The 19,293-nt window shown below is 41.4% G+C and overlaps 1 protein-coding gene across 2 annotated transcripts in view; it reads right to left on the bottom strand.

The window, feature by feature from the left end:
• vwc2l (von Willebrand factor C domain containing 2 like) overlaps window positions 1–16,381 on the bottom strand; it is a 38,054-nt gene extending 21,673 nt beyond the window's left edge. Inside the window, exons 1-3 of one of the 2 annotated variants that reach the window (XM_049595130.1) lie at window positions 15,385–16,381; window positions 13,969–14,473; window positions 7,038–7,136 (exon numbers count right to left, since the gene is read on the bottom strand). In XM_049595130.1, the coding sequence (XP_049451087.1) occupies window positions 7,038–7,136; window positions 13,969–14,382 (513 nt within the window). In that variant the 5' untranslated portion in view covers window positions 14,383–14,473; window positions 15,385–16,381. The remainder of the gene's footprint in view (window positions 1–7,037; window positions 7,137–13,968; window positions 14,474–15,384) is intronic. The other variant, XM_049595131.1, reaches the window with a different exon arrangement.
• Between the last annotated feature and the right edge of the window lie 2,912 nt (window positions 16,382–19,293).

The following is a 19,293-nucleotide window of genomic DNA, read 5'->3' as shown; positions in this document are numbered from 1 at the left end:
CATAATAGAATTCCTAAAATCCAGTTATGGTTTTTGGTGTTGGTGTGCCACCCCAAGATTTCCCCATCTGGCCACCCATAATTATGAAAAAGCTCTGGGGGCGCCACTGGGCACGGTGGCATGTAATCACCTCGTCCATCTTCCTGATCAAGATCAAATGTGCTTTCAACTTCAATTATTTAGTTATTAGTCAATGACACATTAACATAGGATGGATTCTAAGATTGTCCCAAAGTGTGACCATAAGGAGAAGCAGACTGACATCCTTATTATGTAGGGCTTCCTGCTTCACAACTACAGTACAGACCTTTGATTGACTTGCTGAACAAACGTTACTCTTACATCCATCCCATATAAAGAATGCAAGAAGACGTGCTGTTGGAACGATAGTCACATCTGGCCCATGTATTTGAAACACCTCCTGAAGAGAAAGTGAATGCATAACAAAAAAGTCTGAAACTAACACAGAGGATAAATTGTCTGGTTGCTCTCCTTTATTACTACTGATAAGATGGAGAAAATAAAACCAGGATGCTGCAGAGTCCTGGGATAAAGAAACAAAAATGGGCTCATTCTTAAATGCTGAAAGAGCTCAGTTGGTACAAAAATGAGAGTGGCTGGATGTCCAACAGACTTGCACTGACGCTGACATTCAGAAACCTGAATGCAGTTGAAATAGCATATGAAAGGATACGAATAACCAGGTTTCTCATGTTACATGTGGATTTTATATCCCTAATATCAATACCAGGCTTCCTGTGTCTATGTAAATCTGACCTTCATAATAAAAACAGCTGCGAACAGTAGTTACTTCTTCTGCTAATAAAGCACCAAGCTAACAACAAAACAATCCTTAACAGAGCCTTTACTTAGCAGTTGATGCTTGATTACACGTTAGTTTGAAGTATCTCATTATGGGTAAAAGCAAAGCATAATCACAAATTCAATCTAGAAGTAGGACAGTTAGGTAAGTGGATGTAAGGATCCAGCTTACACCAATTCTTATTAATATTTGATCAGCTGCCAAACATACAGCAAGGAAATTACGCTAAAACACAACAATGGGAACAATTAGACACAGTTTCACTAGAGTCTGCATCTGGCACAGATACAGATTCCCTTTTACCCCCATAAGGCATATTACTATCTTTAGAGGATAGAGAAGGAGGTGATTAGACATCATATAGCAGCTCTTAAACTACACAGTAGTAATGTAAAAATGTAAATCTGCTAAACCTTTCATTTGTTTTTCTCAGCAAAATGCATTGTCTCCAGTAGTTGCTGCTGGTAAATTGTAGGGATAAATTGGAATTAAACTCAACATAAGAATTTACATATATTATTCATGTGGTTTGAGGCGATGCAATCAATATATTTGAAAATGAATGTGAGCCAGAAACAACAGAACTAGGGCTTAGATTTATTGTTTATGACTCATATTCATTTTTATTGTTGTCAGACTGACAAGAAATGGGCAAATGGCATTGTATGGCTTCACATACTGAATGCAATTTTGAGTTTTCTCATCCAAAGGTTTTTCTGGAGCTCACACGCACCACTTCATCCATGTTGTTTTACCTTTGGTAACAAGCATATCTTGATACCAAGTTCACAGAAGTCAGTGAGGACTAAACTGTAGACACAAAATGCATTCAGTGGCCACATTGTAAACTGTATTCTCACTGAAATACTCACCGTACCATAATGTTTTTACTATTGTAAAAATTTTTTTAACATAACATTCACAAATTACAAATTACTTTAGATTGCATTTTGCTATGTTTTTGCCACATTTACATCTAAAAGTGAATAATAATAGCAAAAAACAAAACAAAAAACAAACTGCAATTACTGCTTTGCAGTTGTATGTCTCCCAAACCTGTCAAGTTGCAGTTATTGTTTACATCCATGACTGTGAAAACATGGATGCTTTACACACATCTTCCCCCCGGCTGCACCGAAGATCTATACAACCTGACCAAATGTCTGCCCTTCTGTTCCTGAGTTAGGGTGCTGAATAACAGTCAGAAAAGTGTTTTTGCAGAACAGTATGATGTTACATTGAAGTTGACCATTGACATTTTGGATATAAAATATTATCACTTCATCAATTTTATTTTATTTTTTTTTAAAGATTTTTTTTGGCCATTTTGCCTTTAATGGACAGGGCAGGTAAGTGTGAAGGGGAGAGAAAGAGGGGGGATGCAGCAAAGGGCCACAGGCTGGATTCGAACCCAAGCCGCTGCGGCAACAGCCTTGTATATGGGGCGCCTGCTCTACCACTAAGCCACTGACGCCCCTCACGTCATCAATTTGATCTATTAGACATGTGTGCTCAATTTTCACATAATTAGCATATGGATTCCTGAATTATGGCCAAAAACATGACTTATGAGGTCACCATGACATTGACCTTTAACCTTCAACCACCAAATTCTAGTCAATTCATTGAGTCAATTCAATGAGACTTGAGTCCAAGTAGACATCTGTGTCAAATTTGAGTAAATTCCCTCAAGGCGCTCTTGAGATATCAAAAAATTCATATATTGAGAAGAAGACTGACACAAGGTCACAGTGACCTTTGACTTTTGATTACCAAAGTCTAATCAGTTTATTCTTGAGTCAAAGTAGATTTTTGTGCCAAATTTGAAGACATTCCCTCCAGGTGTTCTTTAGATATTGTGTTCACAAGAATGCAACAGACAAGGTCACAATGACCTTTGACCACCAAATTCTAATAGTTCATGCTTGAGTCAAAGTGGATGTTTGTGCCAAATCTGAAGAAATTCCCTCAAGGTTTTCTTGAGATTTTGTTAAGTACGGACATATGGACAGACAGACAACCCAAATACATAATACCTATTGCCCAGTGACATAAAAATGCAAAAACTCCTGAGTGTCTGCTTTCATGCCTTTATAACCGCTATAAAAGAACTGTGAGAAGAAGAAAAAACATAAGGTGTGATGCGGATGAGAACTTGCGGACACATGCAGAAGACAGGGTTGACTAGCACTTCTGTATTTCTATTTTTGTAGTTTTCCTATAAAAGTATGTACAGTAAATTGTAGTTTTGTGTTGCATTAATGGAATCACTAGTTTTGTGCTCCCAAAACCACTCGGTGCAAAAACTGTATTAAAAAAAAAAACCTACTGAAGCATATTGCAGCATTTCTGATTTATTTCTGTGACATATACTTTGGGGAAGAACAATCCAAGTGTACCAAAATCAAATTTTGCGCTGGGAGACAATTCATTGTTCTGGTACAAGAGTCTCTCCTGACAGTGGTGGAAGAAATACTCTAATCTTTTTACTCAAGTAAAAACAACAATACGTCTATGAAAAAGGTTCTGCTACAAGTAAAAATCCTGCAATTTTACTTAAAGGTGCAGTGTGTAGGATTTAGGGGGATCTATTGGCAGAAATTAAATATAATGTTCATAACTATGACTTTATTCGTGTACAATTGCATAACACCAAGAATTGCTGTGTTTTTTTGTTGTCTTAAAACAAGCCTTTCTACATTGGGAGCAGGTCCTCTTCCATGAGCCCTTTGCATTTTAACATTATCTCAAGATCAGTTTCAGTTAATTTTAGCTTTTGATAGGGTGACACTCATTAACCAATAATATTTAATAGGAAAAAAAAAGGCATGAAATACAACAGGCGTTTCCTTTTATTCCTGTGCTTCATTGCCAAAGTGAACTTTACCGCTGCATTTCAAAGTGCTAACACTATCCATTAACATGTGATGACATTTTAATGGTTTGTGATGTATATGTCTTGAATTTTATGTTATTTTCTGTTGGCTTTGCTGTCAGACAGCCAGACAGCCATGCTAACATGTGGAAACACGCTCAACCCCCAACCTCTTGTCTCCACTAGTTCCTTGGCCTATCTGCGCTGCACAGTGCCCAGGTTGGGTGGGAGCTAACGTTAGGTAAGTAGCAGCACCACTCATGCAGCAATTACAGCTGATAATGGTGTCACGATGATGGAATACATTGCTGAGGAAACATTGTGCCCACCCTTTGGTCTCCCCCCAGGTTTTCCCAGTGAGTAAGCAGCTTCATTTTGAGCCGCAAAACCCCTTTAGCATTGTTTACAATGTTAGCACCACTAGTCATGCAGACACTGCTAACGGCAGTAACAGAGCTAACAGTGGTAACATGGTCTACAATACTCAAGTTGTTTTACAGCTCAAAACTGAGCAGCTTATTCACTGGGGCAACCTAGAGGTGGACCAGAGGGTGGGTACAATGTTTCCATGGCAACGCTGTTGGGTTGGGAAGGTGTTACAAGCGGCAGCACCGAATAACTGGTGCTGCTAGTTATCTAGCTCCTACCAGATCTGGGTGGTGCACAGTGGTGCAAACTGAAGAGTAGCAAAATAGACTTACAGATCGACATGTGTTACCGGTCAAAAATATTCTCAGTGGTTAACCATTGACATCCCTACCTCAAGGCCATCAGAGGTTCTCCAACATGCTTGGAAAGGGAGGGGTAAATAAAGGAGTATATAGTTAGTTGCAATACGCAACTTCACAGCTAGATGCCTCTAAATCCTACGGGTCCATGTCATTGATCCGACATCCCATTAGTCCGATGTCCCGTTGTTCCGATATGTGATTATACTAGGCTATACTGTATTTGTGTACCATAGAGGATCAGCAAACGCAACAAAAGTAGGCTACTGGTCGAGATACAAGTGTCATAGAGAGGAGAGAATGAAACACCATAACCTCCTGTTATTATGTATCTCCTGTTGTGTGGGGAGCTCTCCGCGGTGCTGAACGGCTCCCGGCAGGTGTATTTCTGCCTTGATGGTGCGCCGCGTCCGGCTCTGGGTCAGCTGGGAAAGGTTTGAGGCAAAGCAGGCTCACAGCTTATGTGTTTGTCACTTTCTTTTTCATTTTAACCCACACCATGATCTTTTCCTAACCCTAACCAAGTGGTTTTTGTGCCTAAACCTAACCAGACCTTAACCACAGGGCATCATGATGATTTCGGAACAACAGGACTTCGGAACAATGGGTTTAATATGGTCGGACCAATGGGCTGTCGGACCAATGGGCAGACCCCAATCCTACACACTGCTACTCAAGTACAAATACATACATATTAGCAGTAAATCGTGCTATATCAAAGGTAAAAATACTCATTCTGTAAAACCACTGGTGTTAAATTAATCATTTATGTATTATTTGAGTAGATTCATTATCCTCTATGCAACATCTGAATGTCAAGGTAGAGCTAATTTTAATAATTGTGTTAACTGCTAAGTAGTTTCATCTTTAACAATGCAAATGTCATAACCTGATATATTTGATGTATAAAATCTTAAGCTGAAAGTTATAACTAAAGCTGTCAAATAAATGCAGTGAAGTAGAAAGTGCAATGCTTCTTTGATATGCAGCAAAGCAAAGGTGAAATGTAGCTTTAAATGGAATATTAAGTACAAGTACCTCAAATTTGTCCTTACATACAATACTTGAGTGACTGTACCACTGGATCCTGAGATGTGTATAAAGTGTTTTGGTTGCATTTGTGTATTTTGGATTTTTGGTTGATTAACTGTGGTGCTGAGCTGCATGTCTGTAATGAGAAAAAGTGAACTCAGTTAAAAGGAATGTGTGTTACCACTGGTATCGCAATTTTCTTTTAAAAAGGAATCATTTTTAACAAGTTTGTTAAAAATGTCATTTGAAAGAGAAAACTCCTTCATGTACCTCTGAGACATTACAGATTCCTGCAATGTATTCAGCCGTGCCTGGTGCTTTCAGCGCATCCTTTTGTGTGAGGTCTACCGTGGAGAGGATCAGTCATGCCTTAGCCCAGACTCACAAAAGAAAATGGAGCACCAGCACCGAACTTAGACGTGCTGCCAGATGTTTTGGTGAAGAAAAGTCTCCTGTTGTCCCCGTCTTATTGGCTGGGTATTAGAGTGAATCGGCTGTCATGCTTTTCATTCCCACTCTGAGACAAATGGAGACGGGGCAGGGAAGCAATGAATAGTCAAATAACCTTCAGCGGGGCAAATGGTAATGTAAAATACTTTAAGGCTGGACATCAGGGTCACAGGAATCTCACCCATGCGGTTAATAGGAGTGACGGGAATGGGTTGACAGTCAAACTGCATGCAGCTGTTGTCCAAGTCAAAACAATATTTCACTGGTGGTCAGGGAATACAGAGAGAGAGAGGAGGACTTGTGGATGAGGGGAGCTGGATGCTAAAAGCACCCTTGATACTTGCACAGGGGTACTTTAAGTGCAAGGAAGTTCAAACCAGAAAAAGTTGTCTGAAAATTCTTTGTGGCCTAATTGTTTTCACTTAATAATTTCTGCTAATTAGGGCCCTTGTTGCCTCTGGCAAATTGGATAGGAAAACCAATTTGAGCAATCATTTTTACAGCTTTTATGGCTGTTGTGTCTCATAGGTGTCAGTGCTGAAAAGCAGAGTCACTAATTACTGTTGTGTGTGTGTGTGTGTGTTGTGTAGGCAGCTGTGATTGTTGTGATTGTCTGTACATGTGCTTTCACAGCATGTTTCTATTCTTACGGTACATCAAGTTCTGCAAAGACTTTTGTTGTTTTGAGACAACAATTAAAAGTAACAGACAAATCACAAAAACAGCATTTTCTATCATTTCTATTTATAGGCAATATGTTTTTCTGTGAAAACCAAATTGCCTAAATATTTAATCCCTACACAGTAGTGTTCTTTAACTACACTGCACTGGGGAGATTAGTGCCTGTCTCATGGGGATTTGAGGAAAGGTGAGTAAAAATTAGGTATTAAGGCTGCATGTTTTAGCAGTTTTATTACTTGCAAATTAATCAATTAACATTACATGCCTCTAAGAAATAGAGAAATTGAAATCGACTGTGTGTACCTTTGTCACTGAAAATGCTGGAGCCCTCCCCCCTTTTTCAACTCTGCATCCCTTCCCTAAGGGGATCGCAGGAAGCACGGACGGGATTGTTCACATTTGAGTTCACATCCCAGCCCTAGCCTGACGATCTGGGATCTGAACTCACCCTATATCTCCTGGTTCTTGATTGCAGCTGCGCTGGGGCCAGAGGGACGCCGGCAGCCATGCTGGGCGGACTGGTCCCTTCCTCATCTGATGGGGAACCCTGTAGGTGAAACACCTACTAAGGTTGAGTGGTATGACTCTCTCACAGGGCATCAAAACAAAAGAGTAGAAAAAAATACACCCACTGGAAGTCAATCTGCCCCTACAAAAAAAACTGCATTGTATTAAATACTAAAGTGGATGAGTTGTTATTGGAAAATGTACTTTAGGCTTAATTGTCAGGTTGCTGATGCATGAGTTATACCAGCATTGGATTCAACAAATGACAGGCTGACATTGCTCTGCAGTCAGCTGCTTTGTGTTGAATGAATGCCCAATACCACTTGCGCTGACAATGACTGCATACTCTACGTACATAGAACTTAATGAGTGACCTATTGCACGATGGAATTTTCAACATAATGAGACTAGAAAATTAAAAAGCGCTGGTTGATGCCAAACTAGGCTTACATCAATTCGTCATTCAGACTTAAACATTGGAGTATCCCAGAAGCTGACCACGTCTCTCCTGTTATCATTCTGAGAAGCTGCATCTCTGCATTTCCTCCCTGTCATGTGCTACTGAATATAAATGCAAACGTCTGCACAACGTAGCATGAGCACCGCAAAGGAAATGCCAATGAGGCCCACACCAAAGGTTAACCTGTCGGCATCTCTAAACAGGGGTCTGTATACCAGATACTGACGGCCTTTGATTTCCTTGAACGCTGCAGGGTTCCGAAGCTTTCATGTCCTCGCTGAAGAGACCCAACCCCTCACACAGGATGCGGACTAAGACATTAGAGTTACTTGTGTGGTCTCGGATAGAGGAGGCAGATCCTAAGAAATTTCCTCTCTTCTCATTTCGGTTGTGTAATTTTCACTGAGGTGATCTCGAAGAACAAATGAATGCTTTTTTTTTCAAATCTTCTTCAAGTACATAGAAATGTCCTTCTCTGGGCCCCTCCAGTCAAGGTTAGCAAGAGGGTGAGCTGCACTATTGATGGAATGATCTCACATCAAACTGCGAGGCTTATGCACTCACAGCAGCCCTTACAAAATCTGTGGGCTTGCATCCCAATGCGGGACTGAGCTTGATGCTGTCTGACGTGCAAACACACCAATCAGTACAGATTAAGAACATAGGTTTTAAATGGGCTGATCCCACACACCCCTTATTAACAGCAACACTATGTCACTGTCACAGCTGATGTGCTAATGCATAATGCAGGACCACAACAAACAATTATTTTCATGATCAATTTCTTGATTATTATAATTTTTTTAATTAAAAAGCAAATCATTTACAAAAATTAAATTAAATAATGTCAACAAATAGCAAAAATACCCATCACCATTTTCCATCTTTAAACTGCTTGTTTGTCCAATTAAAAATTCAAAACCCAAATGCACTCAATTTACATCAATAATAATGTAAAACACAAAACAGAAGAATTTGCGTAACTAATCGCATATATTAATTGTTATTTCATATTTAGCACAAGCATAATGTCCCCTGCTACAGCATAGAAATTGCCGTTAACAACGGGAAACCAGACTGCAATGACTTGTTGCTCATTCAGCCTAATGCACTGTGGTAAATATGTGAAAAATCAAAAGCAACTACAAAGGTTTTACATTAATAAATGATGGACAACTCCTAGCCACTGTTTTTTTTACATCTGGTTTTCAGTTTTGTCTGATTTGTCAGAAGTTAGACTGCCACAGATGAACCGTAGCGGAACGATTAATAATGATGCTTGTCTACATTTTATTTGGCTTAACTCACTGTGTAGCCCCCCTGCCTGCTTCAATTTGTTACAGTGACATGACATGTTAATTTTCACAGGTGCGACATGTTCCAACATCTCCCAGCAGAGGTTTCTTTGCTTGGAAGTCATTATGTAAACTAAAACAAACATGACTACAGACTACAGAACGCTCTGCTGAAGCCTCTTGTGGCAGGTAAACTACAGGTTTTCACTAAAAACTGCAAATTATGTGCATACACAACTATTGTGTACAAGTCAGTTCAGATTGACAACAGGTATTATCAGTGTTTGCCTACAACACAGGCAACACAGGTTCATGTTCTTCTGATGTACTGGTAGAAGTCAAGTCTTTACATTTTAGTTATTTAAATATACTTGTAATCTTTCCCTAACTTCAAAGCTGCAGTAATCAATATTTTTATAATAAATATGAATCAGATATGTATATGTGTCAGGGGTTGCTGGAGGTGACGCATCCACAGACACCAGACTCTGCAGATCTCTTTAGCGCTACAGAATTTTAGCATCTTTCAGCTAATGGTTTTGGTTTTACAGCCAAAGCAGCAGTTTATAACAACAAAGCTCTGTAAAATTAACTGTATGCTACTTGTGCAACACTTAACAGCTGTAAAAGTTAGTGACTAGTTGGTGAACATAGTGGAGCATTTAGCAGCGTAAGAGTCGGATATTACCCCAGTGACTGGGGGAGACCAAAAGCAGAGCTCAAAGAAACTTCTATTCATCAGGTGGCCAGGAACATGAATCAAACTTAATATTAATGTTGCTCTGTGTCTTCTGGATGTAGGCAGCAGTCTGCTTACTAGGGCCATAACGGTACATGTATTTGTGTCGAACCGTTTGGTACGCGACTTTCGGTACGGCACGACCCTGTACCGAATTATTGGGCGCAGGATATTATTTTATTTTATTTTGTTTTATTTTAATTCCGACTTTGCTAGCCGAACCATTTAAAACATCTAGTTCCCCGACGGACATAATTGAGTGACGGACCGAGTCCGACCGTAAATCTCCACTTTCACTTTGTGCAGCGCATTCTCGCATTTTGACAACATGGCAAGTGAGCCTGACGAACCTGAAGACCCACCCGCAAACCTTAAGTCCTCCGTTTGGGAACACTTTGGTTTCAGGGTAAAATACGAAGATGGAAATAAACAAGTGGACAAGACAAAAGCAGTGTGCCGACACTGCAGAACAGCGGTCGGGTATGTACTTGGAAACACGTCTAACATGCTAACGCATCTAAAGCGACACCACCCGAGTTTGAATGTTAACCGGCACAACTAGAAAAAGCAATCTGGTGCAAACTACGATGTCGTCGTTGTTTAAAAAGAAAGAGCGTTTCCCTGATCATCGCGCTAAAGAAATAACCAACACTATTGGAGTTGAGTAAAATTGTTTAAGCTGCACTTTAGATATAAGCATGTTTTGTTTACTGCACTTTAACAAAGTGGGAAAGCTAAGTAAGTTCCTAGTAAAACTGAATTTGAGCAGGCTTTAAAGCTGAGCAGCTGCACTATACTTTTTATTTTAATTGAGTAAAACTGTTAAAGCAGAAATGTGTATTTATATTTTTCATTCAAAAAATGTGTTAAAAAAACAGCAGAATTTTATTTTTCATTTTTATATTTCTATTTTCATTCAAACAATGTGAAAAAGCAGGATTTTATATATATATATTTGTTTCATTCAGAAATTGTGTAAAAAGAGTTAACTGCTGTGGTGGTATGTTTTAATAAGGTTACCAATAAGTAAAAGATACTTAATAGTTGTCTTTTTTTTTCATTACTGTACCGAAAAAACACGAACCGTGACTTGTGTACCGAGGTACGTACCGAACCGAGATTTTTGTGTACCGTTACACCCCTACTGCTTACACATTTGCCATGGCTTCTTCACAAGGTGATAATACAATAAGCCCTCTAACCCACACAACCTCATAGGTCATGTGTTCCTACCCTCCAATGCAATCCACAGAAGTTTTTCCTAAATTTGCACCTCTACCAGTGGATGACAGATGAGATCGTGCATGACTGTTACAGACTGCAGTTTGTAACATGTGGTTAATGTTGTCAAACAGTCACAGTTGCAACAAAACTAAGTGGTAAGGTTTAGAAAAAAAGATAATAGTTTGGCTTACTTTAAAGTATGTTTGTTACTAACACGGTGCAGGGGTTTGTGCTGTCACCTCACAGCAAGAGGGCTCCAGGTTTGACCTGCACATTGCATGTTCTCCCTGTCAGTCTGGGTTTTTGCTGCATTCTCCGGCTTCCTCCCACAGTCCAAAGACATGCAGGTTAGGTCAAATGGTGTCTCTAAATTGCCCGGAGTTGTGAATGTGAGCATGAATGGTTGTCTGTCTCTCTGTCAGCCCTGAGATAGCCTGGCAGCCTGTCCAGGGTGAACCCTACTTCTCGTCCAGTGCCAGCTGGGATATGCTCCTGGTATAACTAAGGTAAAGTAACTATACAAATATAACATGCGTCACATGACATACTATTCTACATTCTTAAAATTAGCTCAGTGTTGACTGTTGGTTTCACACAGGACACAAACAGCGGACTCCTGGGTGAAAGTCCTATCTCTTACCCGTCCACCTCGCCTCCCTTCCACCCATTGAAAGTGCACTTTGTTGCTCTTTATACTATGTCACCTGACTTTCTTTTTTGCTCCTGTCATATTACTACACCCACTGGAGGTCACCACCTAAAAGTAATCTAAATATGGGCTGTAATTGATGCTTGTCCAAACAGCCTATGTGATTGTATTTTGTAGGAGGACAGTCTCTGATAACATGTCAGTGTTGTGTGCAAAAATAAGAAGCAATTCTTTACCTGAATGGTTTTACTTCAAAGACCTTTACAATACCACTATGAGTTGCTACTCATATATTGTAATCCTATCTAACAGTAAAACATTGGCTGTTTTTCAGATAACAGAATATTTCTAATAATTTTAGGAAATCTTTAAATCCAATAATATTTCTTTCAACGCATGTTTAGAGCAAAACAGTTGTAATGCTTTCAGTCTTATATATCTTTTTATGTCTGAAAGCACAACATGTCTATGCCCTTACATCTCAGAAAAATGCGCACAGTAAACAGCATGCTCAGACTAGCTGTTGTGTAGGTTTGTTACAATGTTAATAGATGCAACCAGCAGTTAAATTTGATTGCTGGCGGATTTTATCTGTAAAATTCTGACACTTTTTTGCCAAAGCTCAAACTGGTTGTAGGCATGTATATATTAGAAGTTTCCTGAATGAATGTAACTATGTATATCTGTGCCATTAGCTCCTTATTTGTATTATGGATTTGGATTTTGCACATTGTTTGATCTCTAGCATCTCTATGGCGGTTGCCAGCACTGCTGAACACTCTGCTAATCTGCCACTGACAATGATAGTTAATGTTCAAGATGCTTTTAAAAGCTTAGTTTCAAGTATTCATTTAGATCTGGAGTGCCTTTCAGTTTGAGATGGCTGCATGAACTAGATGATCGAAAAGTGCTCTTCTTCTCCGGCATGCGAACATGAATCCTTTCTACACCTGATTGGGAAAATCCATTAGTCACAGTCACAGAGCTGTTGTTGGTTTGTGCATCCATTTTTTTTAAAACAGGAAAAACTTGTTGTTGGCTGTTGGCTGAGCGGAAAAACAGAGTAAATCAGCCACGTCTTCATACTACCAGCTTGCTGTCTCGAGTGTTGGGCTCACTAGATGTAGATTTCCTGCCTCTAACTCTATGACATAATGTGCAATTGTAAAATCCATAAAATTATAATTCAGGTGTATAATAGATGTAAAAGATACTTCAATCTAACTTCAGTCTTAAATACTCTTAATTCAAATCCGTAGATCCAAAACTATGTTTCCACTGTAGGTTTAAAGCAACTGTAATGGATGTACTAATTCTGCCTGGTTATATTTGCACATGATAAAATGCCTTTATTAATAATAGAGCTATACTGTTGTGTAGGCTGCATTGTGTCATATTACATTTCAATCACTGGCAGCCCCAATCCACTTGTGAGGAATTTGAATGAGGTTTCCTCATGGGCAGCAACAGTTTAAACACAGACAGTAGTTGTCATTCTAATAGTGTTATTTCTAATCAGGGAGTACTGTCATGCTCTATAACAACCGCTGAGACGCCGGTCCGATGGGTAGAAACGGCGCACTGCACGCAGGAGACACAGGGAGGCTGAATCTGCCAGCAGTGACTCAGTGTCCACAAATCAAAGCTTTAAAATATCCTTATAGCATCTGTCAGTGTAGTAATGCTGGGTGAATGTTCAGTTGATGGTGCAGGGAGGGGGGTGGTGGGGATGACATCACTCTGGGAGGCAGCCATCTTTGTGCCCTTGGCCAATAAACACATTTTCATGATACTTTTACAGTCTGCCAAGAAGCAATATATATAGTGACGCTAACAGGAAGCCTCACTAACCAAAACCCTGACGACCCCTCGCCACTGGTCATCTCTGCTGCTGCTGCTGCTGGGCTGCATTTTGTGATTTTTAACAACAGATATCAAAGTTGATTGCTGTCAACAAGTTGGAAGACCAACAGCAATGTGTGGGTGTTGGATCGACTGCACTGAATATTCTTCCTTCACATGAGACATAGTGAGTGCTACCAAAATGACATCATGAAAATAGATTTTGTCTAGTCTAGTTAGGGGCGTTCGGGTCCTTGTATATGAACTTTGCAACAACTGAATAGCCCAGACAGACGGTTGCTTTAGTGGCATCCATACTGACTGAATAAACCTGGCAAGATGGAACCAACTCATGAGCATCAGTTGGGCACTATAGCCCTTAAAGAACTTTATGTAGTGTATTAACTATTTTATCATTTAAAGTGGAAGACAACCATCAAAGGCAATGTCAGTAGATTGGAAACAGCATCTTAAAAAATTCATAAATGCTCCCCTGCTGTATGAGACAGAAGCACATTGGAAATGTTAATGGCAACGTTTCTCGAGCCATGATTGGATCATTAAAGGATCACGCATCTGAACTCATTTTTAAATGTAAAAATGCAGGAAATATTAATTGAAGCTGTTGAAAAAAAGGGATCCAGATCGGATCTGAGATCTTACCTTGAATTCTTCCAGTATTTTGTATGTTTTCCCCCGGTACTCGCAAAAGTTTTTAACCTCCTTGCACTCGGGGCAGCATCCATTGTGCTCCACTTTGGTGCACTTAGGGTGCAGTTTGGGGCACTCGGGCTGGTCGCACACGGGCCCGTCCTCCGTGCACACGCACGGACAGTTCGAGTGTCCCGGGTAGAACCGCTCCCCGAGTTTGTAGACGAAGCCACTGTCGTCCACGCATCCTTTCCCCCGGTAGTCATCGAAGACGATGTTTTCACCGGCGGTCCGCTCCGCCTCGTCCGCGGTGTAATCCTCGGGGTTCCCCACCGAGGCCGGAGACACGGAGCTCAGGGCCAGCAGGAGGGCGAAGGCGGCCGACAGGAGAGGGCCCATCCTTCGCCGCGGCATCGATATCCACATTCAACGAGATTGTGTGGATGTCATCCCTAGGCTCCCGGTATCCTCTCCGGATCCGTCCTGCGCTTCATTATCAGCATCATGAGGAAATGGGCTGCAGTGGAAAAAAAAGAGGTGATTTGATGGATGATGATTCCACTGCTGTTGTTTGGCACATCTTCATAACCCTCACATTCAATACACTTTTCAATTTAGCCCAGGCCTGTGTAGTGTACTGCTGCAGACACTTTTCATTATAGGGATCATTCAAGTTGCTTTAATTAATATTTTATCTCCTGGCTGAGGCAAATGACACTCTCCAATGCAGCTCACTCAACAGGATATAATGCCATTATTCCTGACAGAAAAAAACACATTGTTGACATAAGAAGCGTGTAGTCTGGAGCCTATGTGCGCTGGTGTGGCGGTGGTGGCGGTGGTGGAGGTGGTGGTGGTGCGGGGGGTTTTCAGATTCCAATTATTCTCTTCGTGCAAAATCTCAGCAATGGGTGAGCATCCAACTACAGAGAAAAAAAGGTTAAAACATCCACTATCTAAAGTGGGTGGAGTGGGCTCCTCACAGTAGTCATCTGCACATTCAATAAATAAATAAATAAATAAATAAAAACACATTAGCTATCTTTGGACACGTTCAAACTCCATGAGGGCGACCAGAGACAACAGGTAGCTATGGTTTATTTCCTTTGAAGCCAATGGTTACACACATTATTGCTCCCACTCTGGACTTACAGTGGGGTAACCTGCTCTTACTAAATCATGCATGTAACATGCAAATCTCCCGAATCATAAATGCGCAATGATTTAACCCCAAATGCATCCCTCCTTCGGAAGGGGGGAAACCACACAGCAGAATCCAGACTGTTCAGCAATACAAGGCTAAAAAAATGGCCATGTATTTGGCTTTGATTTGAATCATTTGGTTTCTAAGTGCTGCGTGTCTTGACAGGTCAATGGAAATGCCAGTGACAACAGGGATGTATATATTACACGACAGGGCAAACTCACCGCGTTGAAATAGCTTGATATCCACTTAGTGTGAAGCCAGGGAGCCCGACAGATAGGTTGGCTAGAGCAGATTAAAGATAGTCGCCTAGCCTATTGGAAACTTCACTTTATCCACAGGGTAAATTCACCAGACTCCACGAGACACTATAATCCTCCCTCCCGGTCGTGATGATGGCTTTAAAAGCAATTAAACACCAGCCTTTTGGAGATATGGTTCCCCCTTTCCAGTGGAAAGAAAACGATATCCGCGTAAAAGTAGGTCTGCTTCATGATTCATCCTCGTCGGACTCACCTTTTTTATTTATTTATTTTTTTGAGACAAACAGTTCACGTCCAGAAGCATGCAGTACGGAGACAGAGCCCGAGAAAAACAGCCAGAAAAAAAAAATCCTCTGTAGCGTTCCCTGAGAATCCGGAGTCAATTCTATATTTCCCAACGACGCAGGTGAATGTTAGAAAGCTGCAGTCAGTCTTGTTGCATGCGTGTGTACATCCAGCGGCTGCATGAAAAATACAAATCCAGAAGGGTAGAAGTTAGAGTATGAAAAATGAAAGCGAGCGGGGTCGAAGCCAGTCATTGTTTGATTTGCGGGTTCTCGGCAGAGGTCGCATTCATCGTCAGTATAGCCGAGACTGAGGAGGGAGCGCTCCCACTTTCAGCACCTTGGAGAGCGACTGTCTCCTGCGTCCTGCACTGAGCAGAGCCGAGCCGAGCCGAGCAGAGCAGAGCAGAGCGCCCCCCGTCCCCCCTCCGTCACCCACAGACACAACAACAGCTCACATCCCACGATCCGGGGGACAACTCCGACTGTTTTTCTCCAACTGGTCCTGCAAGAGTTAAAGTCTAAAATGCAAGTCAAACGACGAAATAAGTGGCCAGTAGTCAGAGATGCTCCCAGATGAGCAGCTGGAGGTAGGGCTACATCTGTCAAATGTGCGTGAGTGCCTTTTTGTGTCTGTAAACGGGTGCGCCTGTGTTTATGTTTGTGCCATTATGCGCCTGTGTGTCTGCGTGCGTGCGTGCCTGTGCGCGCCAGAGTCTCTTCACACATGACCTGCAGCATGTTTCCCTGAGTCACTCATTATCTGCAGCACAGTATACAGAAACCCATTTGTATTCTACAGTGCAACGCAAGAAAAGGGAGTCTGACTTGTCAGCCCCTACAACAACAGAAAAATACAGTAAGGCTTTGCAGAGCAGCATCAGCTTTGTCTTACAGATGGTAGCCCGTAGGGGCCACTGCCTGACTACATTCAGTCTAAGCGCATGACTGAGTGAGACCCAGACGACCTGCACTTTATTAGGTATTCCCATGAGCAACCATATGCATCTTTTCAACCTCAACCTTATGGCCTGTCTTGTTCAAATGTGTGTTCACGTCCTTAACCTGAGTAATGATTAAAATCTAATATTCTATAGGAGCTATTTAACTTAACACCTGTCATTCCTCAAGGCAACTCAGTCAAAAGCTCACCTTTACCAAGTATTTTCAATTATACCGTTACATCTGCTGCATACTTGACCCATCATGGAAGGTCAAATCTAACTGAAACAGCCCAATTAAACAATGCATTCAGAGGTTAAGGCACAAATTCTGAGTAATTGACTGCACTATTTTCTACCTGACTGAAACAGCTTCAAAATATTTCTATGGCTATCAAATTACAGATTCATATGCTATATGCTAGTACCAGGTTGGACCCCCTTTTGCCTTCAGAAGTGCCCTAATTCCTCATGGTGTAGATTCAACAAGGTGCTGGAAACATTCCTCAGAGATGTTGGTCCATATTGACATGATAGCATCACACAGTTGCTGCAGATTTGTCGGCTGCACATCCATGATGTGAATCTTCTGTTCCACTACATCCCAAAGGTGACTTGTGACTGTGGAGGCCACTGGAGTACAGTGAACTCATCATCATGTTCAAGAAACCAGTTTGAGATGATTTGAGTTTTGTGACATGGTGTGTTATCCTGCTGGAAGTAGCCATCAGAAGATGGGTACACTGTGGTCATAAAGGGATGGACACGGTCAGCAACAATACTCAGGTAGGCTGTGGTGTTTAAACCATGCTCAGTTGGTACTAAGGGGCCCAAAGTGTGCCAAGAAAATATCTCCCACACCATTACACCACCACCAGCCTGAACTGTTGATACAAGGCAGAATGGATCCATGCTTTCATGTTGTTTACACCAAATTCTGACCCTACCATCTGAAAGTGGCAGCAAAAATCCAGACTCATCAGACCCAGCAATGTTTTTCCAGTCTTCTATTGTCCAGTTTTGGTGAACCTGTGTGAATTGTAGCCTCAGTTTCCCGTTGTTAGATGACACGAGTGGCACCTGGTGTGGTCTTTCGCTGCTGTAGCCCATCTGCTCCAAGGTTCGATGTGTTGTTGGTTCAGAGATGGTCTTCCGGTTGTGTGTGAAAATCCCAGTAGATCAGCGGTTTCTGAAATACTCAGACCAGCCTGTCTGGCACCAGCAACCATGCCACATTCAAAGTCACTTCAGCAGGTCAGCTTGACCATGTCTACATGCCTAAATACACTGAGTTGCTGCCATGTGTTTGGCTGATTAGCTAATTGTGTCAACAAGCATTTAAACAGGTGTACCTAATAAAGTGGCTGTGAGAGTATAATTTGATGCATTACTGAAAGGGCCTACTGGGCACAGCCCCAGGAGCCCCAGAGTGCCCCAGGGCTGCCTTAACAGGCAAAATGTCATTCAAAATTAAGAAGTACTAACCAGGAAGAGACTGAAAATGACCACAAAGAGAAACAAAAGGTTTCATAACAACTATAAAGAGACACAAACAACAACAATAAAAGAGGCAAACCCACCACAAAGTCTGTGTGTCTTGCTCCTGTGTAGAAGAGGTGGTGGGACCTTTGGCTCATCCCGTGGATATATATACACAGATCAATATTCTGGACTCAGGTATGATATGTCCTGTCATTTATGTGCATATAATATGAGGTTATTGACAGGCTTTTCATCCACTGATGATGTAAAGTCAGTCTAAACCCACCATCACATGTTGATTTCCCTCATTAAATCTTCACTAATCACAGATGAAGAGATGCACATAAAGAGAAGCTGACAATCCAGAGACTTTAAATGTCTGAGACAGCCAAGAAGTGGATTGTGCAAATAGGGCTGCAGCTCGACATCAAGAAGATGTCCTAAATATATCAAGTGTATATGCTCATTAATGCATGGGCATACTCTGGGCTGCCTCTCCTCTGAATATGAGCCGGAGCTGCAAACAGCAAGGCCTGCTCTCTGGTAACATTTGTCAAGCAAATTTAGCATCAAGCTAAGGCTTCATAACATTCAACCACCATAACTAACACTCTATCTAAAGAGCAATGGGTTAGCCAGCTCCCGTCAGCTACACTCCACTAATTATATTCCTACTGTCAGAGAATCTAAAGGCTCAAACATTTGAGTTACATGATCTCTATCATTAGACTGAGTAAGTCACGCAGGTTGTGAGACACTGCAGCCAGTGCCATTGACAAGGATCATGTGGGGGTTAGTTATCTCTAAGGTGTTTGAAATGCAGATGTCGGCGGAGCTGCAATCACAACAAAACCTGTGGCAAGCTGGGGGTTGTCAAACTCCTGGTAACATGCGCAAAGTGCATAATTACTGTGTCAGCTGAAACATATAGCAGGCAAACGCAGGGTAAGCTGAGGTTACACTGGTAACTTTTCCCCTCGACTGAATACAGAAATGTGGAAGGCATATATTTTCATTACATTTTCATATGCCGTTTGCATTTCTCTTAAGCTCCTCTAATGCTGACTGCTGTTCTCTCATCATTTAAAATATGCATTTGACTTCATCAAGTTGCATGAGTGGGCTGAGTATCCCACATCACTCTAACAAGACTCGGTTTCCCC

The sequence above is a fragment of the Epinephelus fuscoguttatus genome, linkage group LG13 (assembly GCF_011397635.1).
Source record: "Epinephelus fuscoguttatus linkage group LG13, E.fuscoguttatus.final_Chr_v1".
NCBI lineage: Eukaryota > Metazoa > Chordata > Actinopteri > Perciformes > Serranidae > Epinephelus > Epinephelus fuscoguttatus.
Note: the sequence above shows the minus strand (reverse complement) of the source record. Positions and strands in the feature narration are given on the sequence as shown.